Genomic DNA, 23,149 nt, shown 5'->3' with positions numbered 1-23,149 from the left:
CCAAAGGAAGTAAAGAATATACATATATACTACAAGACAGAAATGTAACCTGCATAATTATATTCTGTAAATAAGTACTTAGTAATGTAAATTTGCCAACATATTAGAAAGTGTGAATTAAGAGGTATCATTTCTGTGATAATCTAAAGTACACTACAGTTCTAAGTGAATAAACGTTAATATGTCCATGGCTTGTAAATCTTTTCAGATACAAAGACATTGTGAATGAAGCGATTGCTACCTCCTCTGTAAAACCACTCCACTGCATACTCTACCAGAGATATAATGTAGCATTTGCAGAACTGGATCCAGAATATGATACGCTGTGGGAAGATGCTTTAGCCATGAGTGAACCACATTCTTGTGTTCCAGTTGAAGCCAATGATCCTTTGTACATCCTCTATACTTCAGGAACAACAGGTAAGTGCATCAAAATTTTCTCTGTTCTTCATGAACAAGTATCAGTCTATAAGTTTCTTGGATTATTTAATGATACTGTTTAAAATTGAGAAGTTATGTAACAATAAGTAAATAAGGAAGGGTACTCATAAATATTCTAGAGAGCTGTATAGAGAAATAAATGAATTTAAGAAGGGTTACCAACCTAGAAGTAATTTAGTGAAAGATGAGAATGGTGATCTGCTTGCAGATTCCCACAACATTTTGTAGAGGTGGAAGAACTACTTCTCCAAGCTGTTGAATGTACATAGAGTCAGTGATGTTAGGCAGACAGTAATACATACAGCTGAGCCATTAGTACTTGATCCCAGCCCTTTTGAGATTGAAATTGCTATTGCAAAGTTGAAAAGATTAAATTGCCAAGTAGTGATCAAGTTCCAGCAGAACTGATTCAAGCAGGAGGTGAAATATTGCATTCTAAGATCCATAAACTCATTAAGCCTATGTGACATTAAGAAGAATTGCCTGATAAGTGGAAGGAGTCTATTATTGTACCAGTTCACATAAAGGATGATAAAACTGACTGTAGTTATTGTTATGGGATATCATTGTTATCAACTTCATACAAAATTTTATCCAAAATCCTTCTCTCAAGGTTAAGTCCATGTACAGATGAAATTATTGGGGATCAACATGACGGAACAACTATTGATCAGATTTTTTGCATTTGTCAGATACTGGAGGGAAAATGGGAGTAGAGTGAGACAGTACATCAGCTATTCGCAAACTTCAAGATAACCAATGATCCAGTTAGGCAGAAATATTCTCATAGAGTTTGGGGTACCCATGAAACTAGTTAGGTTGATTAAAATGTGTTTAAATGAAACATGCAGTAAAGTCCTTGTAAGTAAACATTTGGCTGATAATTTTCCTATCCAAAATGGTCTAAAACTTAGAATATGCAGTTAGGATATAGGATGTAGGAAAGAGACCACTGGGAAGACCAAGGCGTAGGTGGGTGGACAATATAAAATTGATCATAGAAAGACAGGATGGGATGGTATGGATTGGATTGACCTGGCTCAGAATAGGGACCAGTGGAGGGCTCTTGTGAACACAGTAATGAACCTTTAGGTTCCATAAAATGCTGGTAAATTCTTGAGTAGCTGCAGAATTGCTGGCTCCTCCAGAGAGTCTCAGCTCCTTGAGTAAGTAAATAAGTAATATGCCTCTAGGAAGGTCAAGGAAATCCAGGTGGGACTGAAATTAAATGAGACACATCAGCTGCTGGTCTATGCTGATGATATGAATCTACTGAGTGATAATATAGACACCATAAAGAAAAACACATAATCTCTATTTGATGCTAGTAAGGAGCTTGTTCTAGAAGTAAACACAGAGAAAACTAAGTATATGTTGCTGTCTTGTGACCAAAATGCGGGGCAAAATCATGACATAAAAATAGCAAGCAGATGTTTTGAAAATATGGCACAGCTCAGATATTTGGGAATAACGATAACAAATCAAAACCTGATTCAGGAGGAAATTAAGAGAAGATTTAATTCAGGTAATGCTTGCTACCATTCAGTCCAGAAGCTTTTATCTTTTTGTCTGCTGTCTAAAAAACAAAAATTAGAATATACAAAAGTATAATTTTGCCTGTGGTTCTGTATGGGTGTGAAACTTGGTCTCTGACATTAAGGGAGGATCATAGACTGAGAGTGTTTGAGAACAGGGTGCAGAGGAGAATATATGTTTCAAAGAGAGATGAAGTGATGGGAGGTTGGAGAAAATTACATAATGAGGAGCTTCATAATTTTTACTCTTCACAAAGTATAATTAGAATGATCATCATCATCATCATCATCTTTATTAACATCCGTAACTGTTACAAAGTAACACATGGACAAGTCATAACATGTAGTACAATCATTCGGGAATCCTTTGCCCACGGCCTAAAGGGTTCCTAAGTCAACAGAGACATACTCTAATTAAAACTACAATACAGAATACAAGTACACAAATTAGATTTATTTTAAATATAAATAAGTTAATTTCAAGTTTATTTGCCTTTATGCTTAATCGACCAACTTTAAAAATACTACTTTAAAATCAAGTTACTAAAGTAACCATCACAACCATACTCATCAAGGATAAAAACACATCATCAAATCATCATTAAGGATTTTGAGCAGAGTTTCTCTATTCATCCTGCAGTCCCTCAAAGAGAAACTCCTTCATTGTATAAAATGGGTTATCAAGTAAAAATAATTTTAATTTATATTTAAAATCTTTGAATCCATTTAATTTTCTTATTTTCAAAGGCAATCTATTGTAAGCTTTAATACCCATATTTATGACACTTTTTTTAGAGGTAGATGTGCTACAGCTTCGTACATGGAAGTCCTCTTTTCTTCTAGTATTATATTCATATAAATCTGAATTTCTAGTAGTATACAGATTAAATTTCTGGAAGTAGCACAATACCTCAAAGATGTACAGAGAGGTAACAGTTAGGATCTTTAGATCTTTAAAGATTGGTCTGCATGTAGTTCTACTATTTACGCCTTTTATTAATCGAAGTATCCTTTTTTGTATTTTCAGTATTTTACTGCTTTCACACTCTCCCCCCCAAAAAATCAAACCATAACTTATTAAGGACTGAAATTTAGCAAAATAAACATTCCTGAGCGTAGAGAAACTCACTACATCTTTCAAGGATTTTATAATATAACACACCTTATTTAATTTTAGACATAAAGATTGAATATGTGAGCTCCATTTTAAGTTATTTGATATATTAACACCTAAAAATTTAAACTGTGAGGTATAACTAATTTTCATATTTTTGAAGGTGATTACTGGCTCAGACATATAGTATGATTTGTTTAATTGGAACAGCATTGCTTTGGTCTTTTCCGTATTTATAATCAAATTGTTTTTTGAAAACCACGATTCTAACTGGATCATCACCTCTCCTATCTTATCTTGGAGAATATTTATATTTTTATCTGTTACCAATATGTTAGTATCATCTGCAAAAAGGACAACTTCACCGTCAAATATATGATAGGGTAAATCATTTATATAAAGTAAAAACAACAGTGGGCCCAGGATGGAACCCTGGGGTATACCAAATTTTACATTCTTAAATGAGGAATTATACCTCTTCTTACGATATTTATTGTCATTTGAAGTTATTTCGACATACTGAGAACGTAGAGAAAGGTAGGATTTTAACCAAATTATGGCATTCCCTCTTATTCCATAATGCTCCAATTTCTCAAGAAGTATATCATGATCTATAACGTCATAAGCTTTTGAGAGATCAAAGAATATACCTACCACCCCTAACCGCCTATCCAATGCTTCCTGGACCTTTCCAATGAAGGACAGACACGCCGATGTAGTTGATTTATTTTTCTGAAACCCATGTTGATTTTCTGTTAAAATTTTGTATTTTGTAGTAAAAGATACCAGTCTAGAATACATTATTTTTTCCAATATTTTTGAAAATACAGATAAAAGCGCTATCGGTCTATAATTACTAGCTTCTTGTCTGTTCCCTTTTTTATAAACAGGCCTAACTTTTGCAATTTTTAATAAATCTGGAAAAATCCCCTGGTTTAAAGACTCATTAAAAATGAATGTAAGTGGTTTTTTTATACATTGAATACATGCTTTTAATAAAAATTCAGGGACTTCATCAACTCCAGCAGAGTCAAGACAAGACAGATGAGATAAGGATGGCATGTAGCATGAATTGGGAGGAGGTGAATACATATAAGATATTGGTGGGAAAGCCAGAAGGAGAGAAACCACTAGAAAGACCAAGATGTTTATGGTTGGATAATATTAAAATAGTTCTTAGAGAGATAGTATGGGGTGGTATGGACTGGATTGATCTGGCTCATGATAGGGACCAGGGGAGGGCTCTTGTGAATATGGTAATGAACATTCAGGTTCCATAAAGTCCTGGGAAGTTCTTGAGTAGCTGCACAACTAGTGGCTTCTTGAGAAGAGCTCAGTTAATTAGTTAGTTGTTTGGTCAGTTGGCTGGTCGGTCAGTCAGTCGGTTGGTTGGACAGTCGGTCAGTTGATCGGTTGATCAGTTTGTTGGTCGGCCAGTGAGTCAGTGAGTCAGACTGAAGAACACAAAGAGAAACCTCACCCACAGTAGTCTACCTCTGGGTTAAGAAACTAAGCTGGTGAAGTAAATTCCCCATTACCCAATATGTGCCAGTTACATCAGCAAGGCTCTTGCAGAAATCCAATGCAGAGCAAACACAACGCAGTTTTGGTTTAGTCTTTGCATGGAAGTGTTCCTAGGCTACAAACAGATTAATGGGTAAAAATTGCAAATACATATGCTGAAAGTGATCACAAATTGAACTAGCATCTACCATAAAGGTACCTATATGAAGCAGGATGACAGCACTGTCATTGGTGGCTAGGAGAATTACCACTTTTTGGGTGAAAACGTATCACAGATTTGTTTCTAAAAAGATAATAAAAGTGGTAAATTTTTATTGTAATGTTTGCTGGTTGGAAGAGAATTCTGGATGCTTGAACATCACATAACCAGAAGTTCACTGAATGCTTGTATGAAACAGGAATGCAAACCATTCAACTTCAACACATTGTCATGGGGGGGGGGGAGTAAAAAACTCTCTCAGCTAATATAACACATGGAAGAAATTATAACACAAAGCAGTTCGGTATTTATTACTTTCCTTTATAAAAAATATAAATGTTGAAGAACTCTTTTTCACATCTTACACAAGTCTGTATGTGCAATGTAATTTGTGTAATTTAAATTAATTTCAGATTCCCCAAAGGGCATACAGCGGCCTGTGGGGGGTCACATTGCCACACTGGCATGGACAATGCAAACTATTTATGGAATGGGGAAGAATGATGTATGGTGGACAGCATCAGATATGGGCTGGGTGGTAGGACATTCATATATATGCTATGGTCCACTTGTGTATGGTATGACATCTGTCATGTATGAAGGAAAGCCGGACCGTACACCTGACCCAGGAGCCTATTTCAGGTACTGAACCTACTATCATTAATCTACCACTATGGCTGCTGCCACCGTCCCCCCTCCTCCTCCTTCAAGGACATGGGCCATTTACTTGTTTCCAACTTCAAGAGAACATGGCGCCCATCTAGCTATGGGACTGTTTTAAACTTTTGTTTTTTATTTCTTTAGTAGTATCTACTGGTATCAGAAGATCGAGATTCAGTACTAACACCAGTACTCACCAGGTGAACTTAATTGCAATATTGGATTTCAGGTTATCACAGTGGTGAGGGGTTTCAAGGTTGAAGTGTCAGCCCAGAGACTGGTTATTCTGACTTAGAATCTTCATATGGTTTTCCCTTTTCATTCATTATCTATTTATCATCTTATCATATGCCATAACAAGGTCTCATCTACTAAAAGACTCATTAAATGAACCATAAAGAGACAATAAAAAGAGTAAAATTTGCTTCAAAAAAATCAGTTTGTAATTATTATCCTCGTGACTCCTTCTTCTCATTTTCACTCATTCACATTTTAACAGACGTTTATTTTAAAGAATAATTTCCAAAGTCTGCTCACTGCAACAAAATCTTGATAATTTAATTATAGTTATTCTCTTAATGCAAAATAAAAATAAGAAACAAATAAATAATCAGAGACAGGTAATGGGATCTTAGGTACCATTCTCGTCTTTCTTACATGTTGTCAGGGTAATCCATGAACATGGAGTAAACGGAATGTTGACTGCACCAACAGCATTACGTGTTATCAAGAGAGCAGATCCAGAAGTGAAATTTGGCACCAAATACTCCACAAAATCGTAAGTATGACATTTAAAGGTTGCTTTGGATACCAGAAAGTGACTATGCAGACTTCTCATATAGCCACATTCTATCTCTTTGAAAGAACTGCGTAACTCATAATTTGGGGCAGTTCATGACATTGGTCATTAATTTGCCGTTTGAATCGTATTACTTCATGTCCAGATTCTGTACAAATTTAATCTTTATCAGAATTCACTTACTGTGGTAGCTGAAGGAGGAGTGTTGAGTACAGCATCATTTTCAGTACCTTATAATTGTAACATATTTTTATTTGTATTGTAAGATCCAAAGATGGATATAGAATATGTCATAAAATAATGGGAATTTTTACTGTTTATAGTGATGGTCCAATGCAGCATCTAAAAAAGTAAGGCCTTTAACATCAACATACTTTGTAACTAGCATTTTAGTCTAGTTTTCAAAAGGAAGAGTCACTTCATATTTAGTGTATGTACATATGTCCCCTAATAAAGGTGAGGTAACAGCAAAGTTTTCCCTGTGCTTAATTAACTTTTAAAAAACTGATAAATTTTCGTGAAAATGTCATGCCATCAAAAGTGAGGCTACCTTGATAATTTGTCATCGGATACTAATATATGTAGCAGTCATGTACATTATCTGGCTGGGAATTACCTCTAGTAGCATACTATGTAGAAACTTGGAAATTTGTATAATAATATCTCTAGGAAATATATCCCTTCTGCTAAAGTTTCATATGTCTAAAATGGAGGTGACCTCAATAAATGTTTTTATTTCGTTATAGCAACTAATGAATGCTGTAATAAGTAATGAACTGAAGGTGGAAGTTTGTTCTTTTGGAAATCAGAGACATATCTACATAGTCCATATGAAACATATATAGTGTTCTAAACAAAATATAACCTAAATATTATGTAGTTTTAATCTATTTTTGATCACAGTAGATCAAGTAAAGATGGCTAATTAGATAAAAAAATTCTATGAATGGAAACTGATAAATGATCGGTAATATGCTGGCTGTGGTATTCTTTTATGGAGTTACAAATATCAAGAAATATTATTTAAGGTACATGTATATTCACACAGGCTCAGAACACTGTTTGCTGCTGGAGAACACTGTGATTATGACACTTTAACATGGGCAAGAAGGATATTTGATGTAAGTAAAATCCATTTACTTTCCTGATATTTGTAGAAGAAACTGCAGATGTAGGATTTTTTATTTGCATTGTTTGAGGATATAATTACAGCATTTTCAATCTGTGTTGTACTTCCCTACAGCCTAATAATTAGTTGAGTGGATCAATATTATGGTTCTTTAAATGCTGTACAAACATATTATATGTTATTTCTCATGCATTCACTTTTGTCTCCCGTGCAACTCACGCTGAATATTTTAAAATTCAAAATTCATAACATCTACACAAAACACAACAGAAGGAATTGTGGACAGCACCACAAAAACAAACCAGTCACCAAAACAAGCTGAAGAAAAGAATGGAAATTATACTTCAGAATTTAGGATAGGAAGAGTTACAACAGTATACAATAGGGCAGGAATTTTGCCAAATGATTTTAACACACCTGATGTTGGCCAAATAAGCTGAAACTTGTTGTGTAGAATATGACAAATAAAGACATAAAATATGAAAGAGATAATAGTTTTAAAATTTAAAATTTTAAAACCTTTAATATGAGTTTCATGGAAGATAGAAGTAAATACATGAGAAAAGCAGACACAGTGCAACAGGATTCTGAAATAAAGCATTATATTACATATTGTATTTGACTTTCTGAAATATTCCACTAAAGATACATATTTTGGTGGTTATTTTATGCATTTCTGTACTAGACCATTTTGTGTTGCAAAACATAGTTGAGTACTCTTTTATATATTTCTGCACTATGTTCCAGGAATGATAAAATATTTTGTGATGTACAAATTGTATATCATGAATGCATTATGCAGAAGTTGTATGTCTGTCTTTATTCTTTTCGTGCATTTTTTTACATAAACATTGTTAATTTCAGAGTAACATCCCCACTTTTATTCCTAATTCTTGATTCTTTGACAGCATTTTCTCATCTGCACTGTTTAAATGTATTGCATATTGGAATGATTGGGAACGAAAAAGTGGAAGAAATGTTCAGGTAAACTTAGCCTATTTTAAGGTATGGATGGGTGTGAAAAAAACTACAGAAAACTTCAGTCAGATCCCCAGACTGACATCTGAATATAAAGCAGGTGTACCACCGCTATTCAAGGTTCTTAGATTAAACAGAAATATGGTACATATTTTAAATGACTGCTCATAAAAATAATTAGAGGAATTTAATCATCCAATTCAACTGGGTATTGTGATACAAACAGTATGGTTGTGAAGTGTTTTGTCCTCTGAGTTGTAACCGTGTGTAGTCCGTTGAAAGTCAGCCGACGTTTCTGAGAAATATATCGCCACCATTTTTAGGGTTGAAGAATAAGCTGTACGAGATACCAGCGTGAAAGCAGGTGGCAAGCAGAGCAATCGGTTAGCAAAATTTCGGATTTTATAGGAGACAGGAGGGAAATACGAGGGCCGCTCCGAAAGTAATGCCTCCTATTTTATTATGTTGGCCCGCGACTTCAGAGGCGGGTACTGGTGGCATAGCAGCAGAGGTTTAACCTTCCCGCCAATAACTCGTAAGCTTTGTTGCCGTGCGACAGATAGCAGTAAAGGGGTATTATGGCGGAATGACGTCCGAAATAGTAGAGGTTAAGGAACAGTTGTTATTGAATTCTTCCATGCGGATATAAGTGCACCGATCGACATTCGACGATGCTTGCTGAACGTTTACGGAGACAAAATAATGGATGTGAGCACAGTGAGGCAGTGGGTGGTGCGTTTTAATAGTGGCGACAGCGATGTGAGAGACAGGCCACGTTCCGGGTGAACTGCGCAACTGTTAGCCCACGAAGTGATAAGGACCTCGATCAGCTCATTCGCGCGAATCGGCGGATTACGACCAGCGAGCTATGTACGGGGCCGAATGTCAGTTTCAGTGCGTTGAAAACGATGTTGGCAAATTTGGAATATCGCAAAGTTTGTGCCAGGTGGGTCCCACTGATGCTCGCGCAGGAACATGAAGACCACCGAATGGAAGTCTGTCAGGACCTGTTGAACCACTAAGAAGCTGAAGCTGAGAGTTTCTTGGACCACATCATCACCGGTGACGAGACGCGGTGTCACCTCTATGAGCCGGAATCAAAACGATAGTCCTTGGAGTGGCGACATGCGAATTCCTCACCAAAGAAAGAGTTCAAGACATAGCCATCAGCGGGTAAAGTGATGTACACTGTCTTTTGAGGTAGGGAAGGCGTGGTCGTTATAGATTTCCTGGAACCTGGACAAACCATGAAGTCTGACCCTGACAACCTTTCTCCTGCAACACGATAACACCAGGCCCCATACCAGATTGAATACCATGGGGCACGTTGCAAAATTTGGCTTGACTGCCCTACCACATCCAGCATATAGTCCAGATTTGGCACCTTGTAACTTCCATCTATTTGGGCCAATGAAAGATGGACTATGCAGGCAACATTTTGCTGACAGTGATGCCATCATTGCAGCTGTGGGAAAGTGAGTCGCTTCTGCTGGTACAGATTTTTACCTACACAGCATGCAGGCTCTTGTTCATCGCTGGTGAAAATGCATATCCAGTGGTGGTGACCATGTGCAGTGATAGTGTTTTGTAGCTGACAACTTACTGTATCAAACGGCATTATTCTGCACCCTGTATCCCATGTGATTTCCGTAGAAGTAAATAGGAGGCATTGCTGTCAAAGCGTCTTTAGTGGAAGAGCAGAATTTGGTTCTTGTTGGCCTGCCCATAGGAAAGTATGAAACCTCCAGCGCCCATTGACTCTCACACAACAACTGAGCCAACCAGCATGAGACAAGAACAGAGTATCAGGATGACCCTTAAAAGGGGCCATTTTGCTGGTCTAAGAAAGAGCAGGGGTAAAGTTGTATGAGTGTGGTGGGCAGGGAACCAACGATTAATCATGAATGTGTCATAGGCATGTGGCGGAAGATGAAGGAATAGATCTAGCAGAGGGGAACTGGGGCATCAAGTTGGAGGCTTAGGGCTGATAAATGCCCAGGCCCTTAAAAGGGGCAAGTTATGAAAATTCTACAACCAATATGGTTGCTTCATGTTTAGGTTCCAGTTCTAAACCACTGGTGGCAGACTGAAACAGGACATTCCATCACGGCATCGTGCATTGGCTTTGGTCACTCTGTGAACCCTCCTAGATATTCTGCAGGCTTGCCCTTCATAGGATATAATGGTAACAGAATGAGGAACTGCACATTTACTCTGGGAAATTCAGAGTTAGACAGTTCATTATTAACATTCACCTTCACTTCATTAACTGCCTCTGTAAATATAATGTACTACACTGCCAAGTTATTATAAGTATTGTGAATGTAAGAAGTCATTATTTGTAGTTGCTTTGCTATTTCTGTTTCAGAGTTATGTGTTTTTGTTTAAAATTACAACTGTAATGGAATTTACCTTTCAAATTATTAATTATCACATTCATTGAAATATTAGCAATAATTCTGTATGAAATTTTTATTTTCTACACATAAAAGTACATAGAAACCATAAATTGTCATTTTTAATAGTAAGAATGCTTTGGTGCCAAAAAAAAATTGATTACAGTGAATAACTAATAACTATCCAAAATAATTGCCAGTCATGGTAGCCGAGCTGTCTGAGGCATGCACTGTCTTCTCTCACTCTGAAGCCAGGATTGTGGGTTCGAATCCCACTCAGAGCATGGATGTTTAGTGTTTGTGTGTGTGTGTGTGTGTGCATTTTTCTGTGTTTGTGAACAGGTAGAGGCCTTGCGATGAGCTGATCACCCGCCCAAGGAGTCCTACCAAATGCCTAAGCTCTAGTAAACCGAAGTGAAACAGAGAGTTTCATGGAGGTAGGCCAAGGCCCAAGTTGGGGCTGTAGCGCTAAAGGGAGAAAAAAATTACTATGAAAATGAGCTGTTATATTGAAGCCACTAAAATGTACATAACAGAGTATAAAAATCCTCTTACACACATATGGAACTGGTTCCCTATTGCAGTTCATGTCCTACGCCCAGATGGTACTGAAGCAGATTGCAATGAGTTGGGACGCATTGTGTGTAAACTCCCTCTACCTCCTGGCACAATGTCTACCCTCTATAAAGCTCCTGGAAGATTTTTACAAGTTTATTTTTCCAAATATCATGTGAGTCATGATCTATTTCTTAATAGGAATGTAAGTAAACTTTAAACAAAAAACTTCGGAAAGAACTCATGTGTCTTCCTTCAGATATATCAGCCTATCATAGCGTTTCACTTTCTCCATATTTGTAATTATTACATGCTTCATGTATAATTTGTAAATATGTCTATGATCAGTCTGCATATAAAATTGCAGCTCCAAAGTTATTAATCATCACTATAATTCAGAAGCTAAACACAGATTTTGTGCAGCCACAGTTTTGGTATATATTCTGTTACCTTAACAAAAGTTTCACATTTTTCCAATCTCTATGAACATGTAAGTTTGTAACCTTACATTACGTTGAATGTCACACCAGCCTGAGAAGTTTCTTGGAAAGAAAATAAGAATTAGAAAGGTGGACCCCCCCCCCAGACATGATGTTTATATCAAGTTTCATCAATTGCTTTGACGGCTATTATCAGAAGCTCTTTATTAATATGTGTAATTTTATTCATCCTGTTACTTCTATCCTCTTAGATTCAACTGTTAAAATAAAAGTGAAGCTATCCCTGTAACAGGCCGTGGAGGCCCATAGGGTTGTGAGACGTTGAGGGTCCCACATTATCTAGACAATTGGCTCAAAGATGGCGGTAAGGTTGTCAGCCTTACGCGCCAGCCGCGCTTAACTCCCCAGGAAAATTATTTAATTAATTCCTGGTACTCAGAACCCCATGGCCATAGTGCGGCTGGAAGGATTAGCAAAAATTATACTTTACTGTAAGAGTATTTAGATACAAAGTCTATTAAAGTATTTTAACCATTAAAATATAAAAAAAATTATAGAAGTAGCACTTAGTGGGGAGTAACATGCATTTCACTGTGAAAGATCCGTGACAGATTTGGCTTTTACCCTTTAAAACGCATATGGCATAAAGTAAGAGATGATTTGGTCCAGTTTAAGATTAAGAGTACCAGAATAGAATAACAGAACAGAAAGGGTGTAAGATTCTACTGACAGACAGACATAGAATAATCAGGATGTTTCAAAACAAAGTGTGAAGCGAGTCAAGGAAGTGGCCTCTCACCAGTCTTCTTCGATAACATGATGGATAATGGCTACTAAAGATGGAGGGCGAGATAAAAACAAATGACAACAGTATTTGCAGACAGTGTGTTGAGCTGATGGAGAACAGCAAGGAAATTGAAAAACAACTGAATCAATGAAACCACATTATAAAAGAATGCAAACTGAAAATGAATATGAAGGAAAAACAACAGAGATTGATAGAAGAATACAGAGTAGTTCTAAACACTGAAACACCATAAAAAAAATAATATGGAAGAGAAAGATCTCAATTTATAAAGTAAGAAAATTGGAAGCTTTTTATCCATTGACACATGAATTGAAAGAGATGGAGGAGAAGGACAAGATAACTGGAATAGAACAGAATGTGTAGGCATATAATAAATAGAGGACAACTACAAAAGAATCTTACAGAAATGATTTTTGCAATTATTCTATTTTCCTAATCATTTCAAGTTTTAAGTTGAATTTCCTTAAGAAAGGTGTGTTATGATAATGTTTCAATGGATATTTAATGGTAAAGGGAAGACTACAACAGGTTAAGAGAAAAGCAGTTTTGAAATTATGTAATTATAGCGTGACACCAAACTTGCTTGTACTTCTAGAGTACTTCACCTTTAGACAATTCACAGTGTTCTATTCATCACACCTGTATCTTGGGAACTAATGTTGAAAGTTGATAAGTGTAAATATACACATTATTCTCTTCAGGAAAGAATACTATGGAAAATTGATAATTTGCTGTTATATGCATGGGTTCAAGTCCCACTCAATTTCTTTGTTCCATAAGTAAAGCATTGAGATCACACACAAAAAAGAAAAAAAAAAAACCGTAGTTTAGTCCCCAAGTAAATTATACCAACCGAGTGACTGCAGCTTGTCAGCGAAGTTAGTGCCAACTTTTGCGGATAGAGGGTGTCATGTGGTCAGTGCAACCGTTCCCCACAGCCGTTAATCTCGGTTTTCTTCACCGGAGCCGCTATTTCCTTGAAATAGCTCCTCAATTATCCTCATTAGGCTGAGTGGACTCCATTCCAGACCCACTACTTGTTAGAAAATCTGGTAGCGCCGGGAATCGAACCCGGGACCTCTGAATTTGTAGTCAGGAACTCTGACCACTAGACCACAGAGATAGTCAAGAGACTATAACAACAACGATGCATATATCTTCATATTAACCACAGAAACAAAACACAAGGTCACAAAAAGTCATGTGTGAGTCCAAGAACCTAGGGCCACAAATGTAAGTAACCAGCATGAACAGGAAATACCATTCCTCAGACTGCAGTGCATATTTTTCTACATTGGCATGCTAGAGCAAGGAAAAGAACTTACATGTTTATCGCCATTACACACTTTGTGGAAACTTAAAATATATGTTCCTATATATTCCATCCAATTTAATTGATTGCAGGGCTTCTATGACACAATGGATGCTGGGTTTATTGATGAAAATGGCTACGTGTATGTGATGGCACGTGATGATGATGTAATCAATGTGGCTGGCCATCGTCTGTCCACTGCTGCACTAGAAGACGTTGTGCTAAGTCATCCAGATATAGGAGATGCAGCTGTAATAGGAGTTCCAGAGCCCACAAAGGGAGAAATACCATTATGTCTTTTTATTGTAAAGCAAGGTAAGTTAATGATAATTATGATACAGTAATTCTAGTCCTTACATTTTCAGCTCAGTGTGTGGCTTTGGCTTTCAGTAATAGGCCATGTAAAATGTTATGGGCTCTAGACTTCCAGATGATGGAAAAAGTACAAAAACCCAGTAAATCTGTAAGTTGTTATCTTGTAAATAAAATAATATGAATAATTGTACTTTATTCTTGATACATGTACATATATGAAAAGCCAGTTTATAAATAAATTGATGATAAAAAAATTAATTTGTTTATAAACTAAAATATTCATGGGAAACTAACAAAGTAGTGACACTTCATAACGTTCTTAAACTGGTATACCTTGGACATAGGTATGGACAATGCCACAGGAGTGAGAACGTCAGCTGTGGCTCAAGTGTGTATACCCTGAACTACAAGCATTGACCATGTAGCTTCTAGTCTCTGCTTCTCTTACTTCATTGCAAACTAATGTTTTATTTCTAGAGTGTAGGAATAATACTGGCACATACAGTATATAGCAACAGCCATCATTCTTCTGTCATATTAGGCCATTGCAAGCGTAAGACATCATTCAGCACGTAATATTCATATTTTTAAAACATGTCTGTAAAAGCAAAACAGACCCAGAGGCAGAGGCTGAGTGTCCTGATGGCAGTGAATTAATTCAACATGGGAATCAGCCTAATAGATTGTAATATTTAAAAAAAGTATACATTTCTTCGTTGGTACTGTCTTTTGGGATATAATGCCATGTAGTCCGATGGAAGTCAACAGATGTTTTGGAGGAACATACGTCCATCTTCAGGGTTAAAGAATAAACTGAGCAAGATACCAGTGTGAAAGCAGGCGGCAAGCCAAAATGTCGGTTAACTTTCAACAGACTACACGACATTATATCCCAGAATATAGTACTCTTTATAAGTATTTCATGTTGTTATTTTATTATTTATTTACAGTAATTTCTTAATATGCCACCATTTTCAGTTCATTGCTACTAAAAATTACATTTCTTTAAGATATACATTTGTATGTCTGTCAATTGCAACACTGTTATTGTGTGGGCATGTGGTGATGTAGACCTTGTGCAGAAGGTCTTAGGGTTGAGACCAGCTGAATATACTGTGAATTTTTGTGCTTGCCTTCCATTTGCTTCCCAGAGAGTCAAAATTCTGGGTACATAGGGAACACCAGGCATCATGCTAAGCTGAGCATGTTGAATCTGCTGGACTGCAGCATCAGAACTGGTGTGTAATTTATGGGAAAGTCTTAGGCACAAGGTTACTAAGTCCGACTTACAATACAAATTTCATCTCCTGTGTATAGCAACTTCAGCTGAGTCATACTGTCACTATTTGTATACCCACCCTTCAGTCCTCTCTTAGTAATCTGGAGAGATTTTTTTTTCATAATCATAAACTCTGCAGTTCAATACATGATCCATGGTTTATGGCTTATATTCATGTTAACACTCTCCTTTCAGTTGAGGTGTTAACCATAATTTTCTTTATACATCATTTTGCACATGAAGAGATATTTATGTAAATGTAAATGATGTGTTACCTCCTGTATTCTGCAGTTTCCAGTAACTTTTCATATTTACGAGTATACATCTGTTTTTATTTCCTCCATGACATTTTTTAATATTTCTCTTTTCTAATTTTCACTGTACACTAACTGTGAGCCTGATCAAGAGGCATATGGGAAACCAAAGGTAACCTCACAACTGTTACACATTGAGCAAACCCTAGCTGTCTGAATATGATTCCATGGTCTTTAAAGCTAGGGTTAATTAAACAATTTCTCATTCTAACTCCACACCGTTAACATATGGCAGAATACAGTAAACTACACTGTACTGTAATGGCTTCCATATTTATGCCATACAGATCTATCCAAACAAAATGAGTGACAAATCCTGATAACAAGTAGTAATATTAAACATGTGATGCGTGAATCTGTATTTTCTTCATTTTAAATATTGCTTAGTGCTTTTAGATCTTATTTATTTTTATATATTTATTTGCACTCCCTACTGAAGAATGTCACTGCCTGCTATTATCAGTACCCCACTGAGCCTGCTTTTATATATATACATGAGTTAGCTGCCAACTTGTACAGGAACACCAGGCAAGCTTTGGGCTCCTAGTTATGTAGTTGGAATCTCAGCTGCATTACAGGCCAGCATGAAGGAAGTCTTCATGGTTTTCCCATTCTGTCTAAGCTTATATCAGAATAGTACCTTCACTGTACATCTGTGCATATTCTGCACGTTATTTGATGCTGCAATTAAAACAGGATCATTAAATAACCTAACAAACAGTCACTCCAGAAGAAGCACTTATTTTGTTTCCTGAACAGAAGCTGTTCTGTCAATGTTCTTGCACATCAGTATAAACTGAATTTGTTCTGTTACACCAATCGTAATAAGAATTCTCATAGCACATGGTGTTAAAAATTATTCTCCTAAAGTATTTTTCCCTCTTCTGTATAAGTGGGTCAGCTTGCTGGTAAATTTCCAAATCAGTCCCATTTTGTAAGAGATTTTTTTCTATCAGATACAAGAAAAGCAGAGCCCGAGATCATCCGAGAGCTCATAAAAATGGTAAGGGAGTTGATAGGCCCCATTGCAGCTTTCCATGTGGCTGCAGCTGTCAGAGGATTACCACGCACCCGTTCAGGAAAGACTGCACGGAAGTCCATTGCTGATCTTGCAAGGAATAAGTTTGTAAAGGTAAGGCAAGATTTATCTGACAGATACTTCAATAGCTATTTGGGAACTGCCCACATTCAAGCAAACTTTATAGTGCAGCTCAAGTATCATTGCTTAGCAACGGCGAGTAAACAGTCATTGCTAGGTAAAGTCTACAACAATATGTGACTGTGGGAGCTGGTCTCGTAGCTGAAAGATTATTTAAGGCTGTTTGTGTTAGGTGATTCCAGAATCTGTATTGTTTGCTATTGGGTTAAAAGAATTGTGTGATTTACCACTTGTCTTCAGTAGCAAGTGTGGCATCTAGGATGAAGGACAGGTGGTGCTGAAGCTATCAAATCCTGTTTGTTGTATTCAATTTCACGATGTGTGTCACAACTTGTAATTGCTTTAAAATGGTTGGGCTACTTCCCATCTGCTTCAGTAGTAAATATTGCATCGTCTAGCAATAGAAAACAATAATTGTGTGGTGCCAATATTGTGAACATTTTGTTGGAAGTGGAGCATCTGATGGACATGAGTTCAGTCCAGTTGTAGATCACAGCATGGAAATACTAATTCAGGTGGTGATGATAGGCCAAGCACAAGTGCACAAACAGTGAAAATAAAAGTCCATACTCATAGATGCGCTCTCCAGCTCAATTCTGAAACAATACATAAATGTTTTTCCACTATGTGACATGAAATTCAAGCATATTTTGCCTTCAGCATTCTGATGAGATAGAAGAGAAACCCAGCAGTCGTGTGATATTGGTATGAAAAAATTCCAATTTTTCTCCCCCCCCAAGTTATGCCCTATCACAGGTTTTTGCTGTTGTAAGCATTTCTTCATGTCACAAACACAAGATTGCTTTATGGGATAGATGGGCTGGGGGGAAGCTAGGGCCAGTTATTAAACACCTGACAGAAAATTTCAAATTTCTGCACTATTCTGAAAATAATTTGACAGTTGTTCGGGTGTCAGTTTTGGTATATTCAAAATGATCTCAAAAACAGCTGGGTTTGGAATCAAAGTACTGTTCAGGGTTTTCTGTTTACACTGACAAGTAACAAGAGGCATCTACAGGAGGGATTCCATCCAGTGAAACACTGGTACAGCTGATGAATCCATGATTTAACAAAGGAAAAATCATTTTGTTGTAAGTTTGTGGTTTTCCATCCCTTTCACTGAAAGCAGTGGAAAGACAAATGTATTTGGCACTACAAGAGGCAAAAGAAGTCTGCCAACAGGAATTCAAGAAGAAAATTAAAAAAGAAGGTGATGGCTCATAGTGACTGAACAGAACAGTCAGACAGGAATGACTGATACCAGATGGGATACGGAAGAGAGTACTGCAATAATGAAACCCAAGCCAGTTCTTCACTACAACAATTGGTGAATGCTGTGGACACAGGATCAGCAGCTTTCCAGTGATGGGTAAGGGAAGACAGGGTACCGGAAACTATTTTTCTATTTGATGGACATCACTACATTCAACAGCTATGCATTGTGGAAAAAAAAATCTCACTTTACAGAATCAGGATGACAGAGCAAATGTTTATGTCATTCTGCCTCAGCACACTGTAGCATGGCCAGCCATAATGGGAAATGTATCCTGTACAGCTGCAGGGAAAACGTTTGGCACATTTTGCTAGATTCAGCCCATTGAATCCAAAAAAGAATCTTTCTCATGACTGTGGTGGCACCACTGGTGCACAAAGCCAGGAAGAAGAGAGAAAAATGTTTGCTTGCTCAACAATTTCTGGACTGCATCAAGATGTTCCATACATCCAAGACATTCTACTTCTGCACAAAACCACAAATGCTGTCATTATTAACATGTCACCAGTAGGATTACAACACATTTCTAAAAGATTTTTCATTCTGCATAAGTCAAACCAAAACCAATCAAAATGAAGAGATACTTTCATTAAAGATGAAGTAATTTACTGCATGTTTATGGTATTTAAAATCATCAGCTAGTGGGTTGCTGTGGGAAGCTATTAAGAAAAAAAATAAAAGATCAAGTGGTGGAGAATGAACTTTGCATAAAATAAAAATATAATTACCATTTTTATCCATAGATGGATATTCCCCTCACTGTTCTATAAAAAGTAACTACAAAATATATTACCATTTAAATGTTCATAATAATTAAACTTGTTGAATTATAATTATTTTAATTGTCTTAATGTGTTAAAAAAATTCAATAAGCTGTAGAGACAAGTGGTAGGCTCTTGAAAACATGGCTCTGAACCTTTGGGTTCCATGAATGGCCAAGAGTACCTTGATTGTTAGCTTCTCAAGAGGACTCCACTCCATAAAGTTAGTTAACCCATCATAGCCTGAAGATTCCTTGACATAGTATTAAATATTCAGCTCCAACCTTGTTGCAAACACACTGTGTATCTATTACAAAGTCCAACCAGTGAATGCTATTTAGGGAAAGAAAAGAAGTAAATGTACAGTTATGCCTGTCTCAATTAAGCACAATGCCATGAGAAGTAGGGGGAGTAGAGGTACAGCTCCATGTATTCTCAACATTGGCACTAGATGGAGGTGAGTGGTCAGCTTCACACCCCATGGGAAAGAGCCCCCACTCTTTAAGGAAATAATCTTTATTTATTCTGATAATGATACCAAATCCATATGTACACTGGGTGGGTAGAATTCAAAGTTTTTTAATGTTAAACCTGATGGTTGATATAATAATCATTTGACTTTAAAGGGTTAATTAGTTAACCCTGTTTTAAAGGGTGATGAATAGCTGCACAACTGGCAGCTTCTCAAGAAGGGCTTAGCTCTGTGAAGTTAGTTTGTTACTGTTTTAAAGGGTTAATTAATTAGAAATAATTAGAACAGCATTTAAAACAAACTGGGTAATTTATTAAAACGTCTGTATAACACAGACCATCAATAATGCAACAGATTGTTCCTTTCTCTTCTACTTATACACAACATGTTTCGGCTTTAGATGGCCATCCTCAGGTGTCTTAATATATCAAAACTGGTACACTGCATTAATATGCGGTAAAATCACACGTTCTGGTGCACTTAATAAAATAAATGCATAAGTGCAGCTGCATTAGTGAAGACAACACCACACGCTGATAGAGGGAACAGTGCACAACAAAAGGCTTATTGCAGATTGCAGACGTAAAAGAACGGGCTAATGAACACATACAATTAGTTAAACAAGCGGACAACACCCCTTGTGAAGTGGAAAAGAATTTCACCAAAGTGATGAAAATTTTAATGGATTTTATTTTATCTTAATTTATTTTATTAAATGCACCACAGCATGTGATTTTACCGCATATTAATGCAGTGTGGCAGTTTTGATATATTAAGACACCTGAGGATGGCCATCTGAGGCCGAAACATGTTGTGTTAAAGTATAAGTGGAAGAGAAAGGAACAATTTGTTGCATTATTGACTGACTGTCATACACAGACTTTTAATACAGGGTGTCCCAGGAATTTGGTGCCATACTTCAGGAGGATACTGAGGTTTCCTTATAGAATAACTTTGAAATATGAACACATGTCCGCAAACGTAAAATAGCAGCGCTAGGGCAGCATTTAAAACCATTTCGTTTAAACTTGGTGCCAAGTTTAAACAAAATGATATTAAATGCTGCCCTAGTGCTGCTATTTTATGTTTGCGGAGATGGATTCCTATTTCAAAGTTGTTCTATAGGGAACCCTCAGTACGCTCCTGAAGTATGGCACCGAACTCCTGGGACATTCTGTATAGCTTGCAACAGGATGCTTAAATATAGAACTGGTAATTTATACTGTGGTCTTCTGAGTAGGTGGTTACCAGCATTTTGGAGGAACCTGTCATCTTCATCATCACATGTACCTTGAAGATGCAAGCAACAGAGTCCTCCAAAACACTGATAACCACCCAACAAACCCCACGATGTCAACACAGAATACCACAATCTAAATCTTCATTGCTGTGAATAGTTTTAGTTATGTAACAACAGCTCACTGTCACTAATCAATCTCTATACATAAAATTACAGTTTTTAATTAAGCACTGAACAGTCTGAACTTTCTGTGTCTCACACTTACACAGATATTGCATGCAAACTGGACAGTACAAAAGGGGAGACCTTGTCCACCTGCTTCTCATTGGAGGTTCACCTTCTGATTTATGGGTACTTTAAAAGCTGATGGAATCACAAGAAATTTGAATATATTTTCAATATCAGACTGACTTCCGTTTAACCCAGATGTTAAAGTATTACTTATATGTAGTAGCTAAATGTGGAAGATAATTTAGTCTGGAAATTCTCTTCTGTTCACAGATCTCAGGAACAATTGAGGATCCCACAGTATACAAAGAAATCAAAGCAGTCCTCCAGAAACTAGGCTATGCTAAAACAGCACCAGATCCGCAGTGATGTTGGGTTGGATGCTGGAACTAAAACTTGCTACACATGCAAACTTCTATTTAGCCCTGGAACAGTCAATATTAAAGTGGCTACTTGAATGAAGTATTAAGCAAGTACTTTCCATCAGGGGCTTCTTGTAGTTCAGCTGTGTGAAGTAAAATGAAAGGGAGGGAGATGGTGTTTCTTCACTGCCCAAGTTGAAAACGTGTAATATTTACAACACTGTCACTTCTATAGTGAAGAGATCCATAACAGAAAGTGTGCAGTCAGAGTACACTTCTTGCTTTCTGTACATTACTTTAATCTCTGTTTATTGTAATCTGTATATTAGAATTGTTTGTCTGTTGTTAAAATAAATACATGAGCTATGTAAACATTCTCTTGGTTACTGGAATGCGTTTTTGATTTCTGATTTTCGTTGTGTTAACTTGTCTGCATATTTTTCGTTCTCCTTTTCAATTCACTGTACTTCTCCCTGCAACACATTCCCACTGCGGGAAAGATTATCAGAAGAAAAATAGGAGCCTGGGGAAATACCTGTGATGTGAGAAGAATGGTATCTGACACTTCACTACCACTGCCATCCACTGATGTTTCCACCAGGGTGAGTCGTCTTACAGCAAACCTTTTCCATTCTTTGTTTTCCCCAAAATGCTCCTCCTCTCATCTGATTTCCCAGATCTGTTTTCCATTTTCCCCTCAGTTAATCTCTCCACCTGTATATTCACTGAAACATCTGCCAACCCATATAACAAAAAAGTTTATACCTTGTCAACAAAAATTGATAACTGAATTTCTAGTAAGATCCACAGGTGTCTCAAAAATGTGTTCTTAATAATCTTATCTAAACTGCACACAGAATGAAATGTACATAAGAAAATAAAAGACAAAATGTGTATTTGTATGAATCTGTATTACACAAAGTAATGAGCTTAACTGAACTTATAACATTAGCCACGGAGTGCCCAGAATTATCGTCACATAAAACATAAAACATGTCGCAGACAAGGGGTGGGATGTATATATTCATAGGGCTAAAACAGTTCGTTCATTCATTCATTCATTTCCTTTATTTTCCATATATCTATACAGGAAAAAAACCTAAGATGTGGAAATAGTCCATTTGATAATAGATGTATACATGTAATAAATTACATAAGTCACACAACTAAAATAATTCAATTCTTTATTATTAATGTGCCGAGTCAACAGCCGCAAGGCCAATTACAGACGCAGCACAGTGCAGATGAATGAGTTACATTATAGACAAACTTATTAAAAGTCAAATACAAATTACTAATAACAATAATAATAATACACACACTAGTGAAGTAACATAGGCAATAGAAAAAAAACAAAAACAAGAAGCTTATTACAATTGTAATTACTAAACATAATTTAAAAAGTGCATTACTATAAAAACTTAGAATTAATACAATTTCAATTAGATTACCCAAATAATTAAATGCTTTCTTTATTTCATTTTCCCATAAGTTGATACAGGACTCGTCATATACATACATACACATCCTCCACTTTCCATAAACATCTATACAGGGAACAGACCTAGGATGCGGAAATAGTTATCAAACACATACACAAAGTAAAGTTGTGTTAATAGTGGTCTCACTGTCTATGGATTGTTGCCAGGACTAGACAGTTACGGGAAACATAGCCTAGCGCTGTATTTTTGTCTGTTTTCACATGTTACTATCTTGGCACAGCGAGTCTTATGCCCTACTCATTCCATTTAATTTTGATCCTTGAGATCAATCATATATCAGAAACGTATAATGGGACACGGTAACTACAGATACTGAGAAAGAAAACAGCTTACAGCTTAAAATGTATGACTTGA

General features: G+C 36.6%; 1 protein-coding gene across 5 annotated transcripts in view; it reads left to right on the top strand.

Annotated features, from left to right (window-relative positions):
• Positions 1–21,685, top strand: part of LOC111865449 (acyl-CoA synthetase short-chain family member 3, mitochondrial) — a 47,328-nt gene extending 25,643 nt beyond the window's left edge. For 2 of the 5 annotated variants that reach the window (XM_023853507.2, XM_023853499.2), the window contains exons 7-15: positions 209–420; positions 5,227–5,455; positions 6,141–6,251; positions 7,321–7,393; positions 10,438–10,564; positions 11,360–11,505; positions 13,983–14,205; positions 16,755–16,930; positions 21,205–21,685. In XM_023853507.2, the coding sequence (XP_023709275.1) occupies positions 209–420; positions 5,227–5,455; positions 6,141–6,251; positions 7,321–7,393; positions 10,438–10,564; positions 11,360–11,505; positions 13,983–14,205; positions 16,755–16,930; positions 21,205–21,300 (1,393 nt within the window). In that variant the 3' untranslated portion in view covers positions 21,301–21,685. Of the gene's footprint in view, positions 1–208; positions 421–5,226; positions 5,456–6,140; positions 6,252–7,320; positions 7,394–10,437; positions 10,565–11,359; positions 11,536–13,982; positions 14,206–16,754; positions 16,931–21,204 lie in introns of all 5 variants that reach the window. The other 3 variants (XM_033751850.1, XM_033751849.1, XM_023853518.2) reach the window with 2 other exon arrangements.
• The last annotated feature ends 1,464 nt before the right edge of the window (positions 21,686–23,149 follow it).

The sequence above is a fragment of the Cryptotermes secundus genome, unplaced genomic scaffold (genome assembly GCF_002891405.2).
Source record: "Cryptotermes secundus unplaced genomic scaffold, Csec_1.0 scaffold944, whole genome shotgun sequence".
Classification (NCBI taxonomy): Eukaryota; Metazoa; Arthropoda; class Insecta; order Blattodea; family Kalotermitidae; genus Cryptotermes; species Cryptotermes secundus.
The sequence above is the reverse complement of the archived record's forward strand: the minus strand, read 5'-3'. Positions and strand labels throughout refer to the sequence as shown.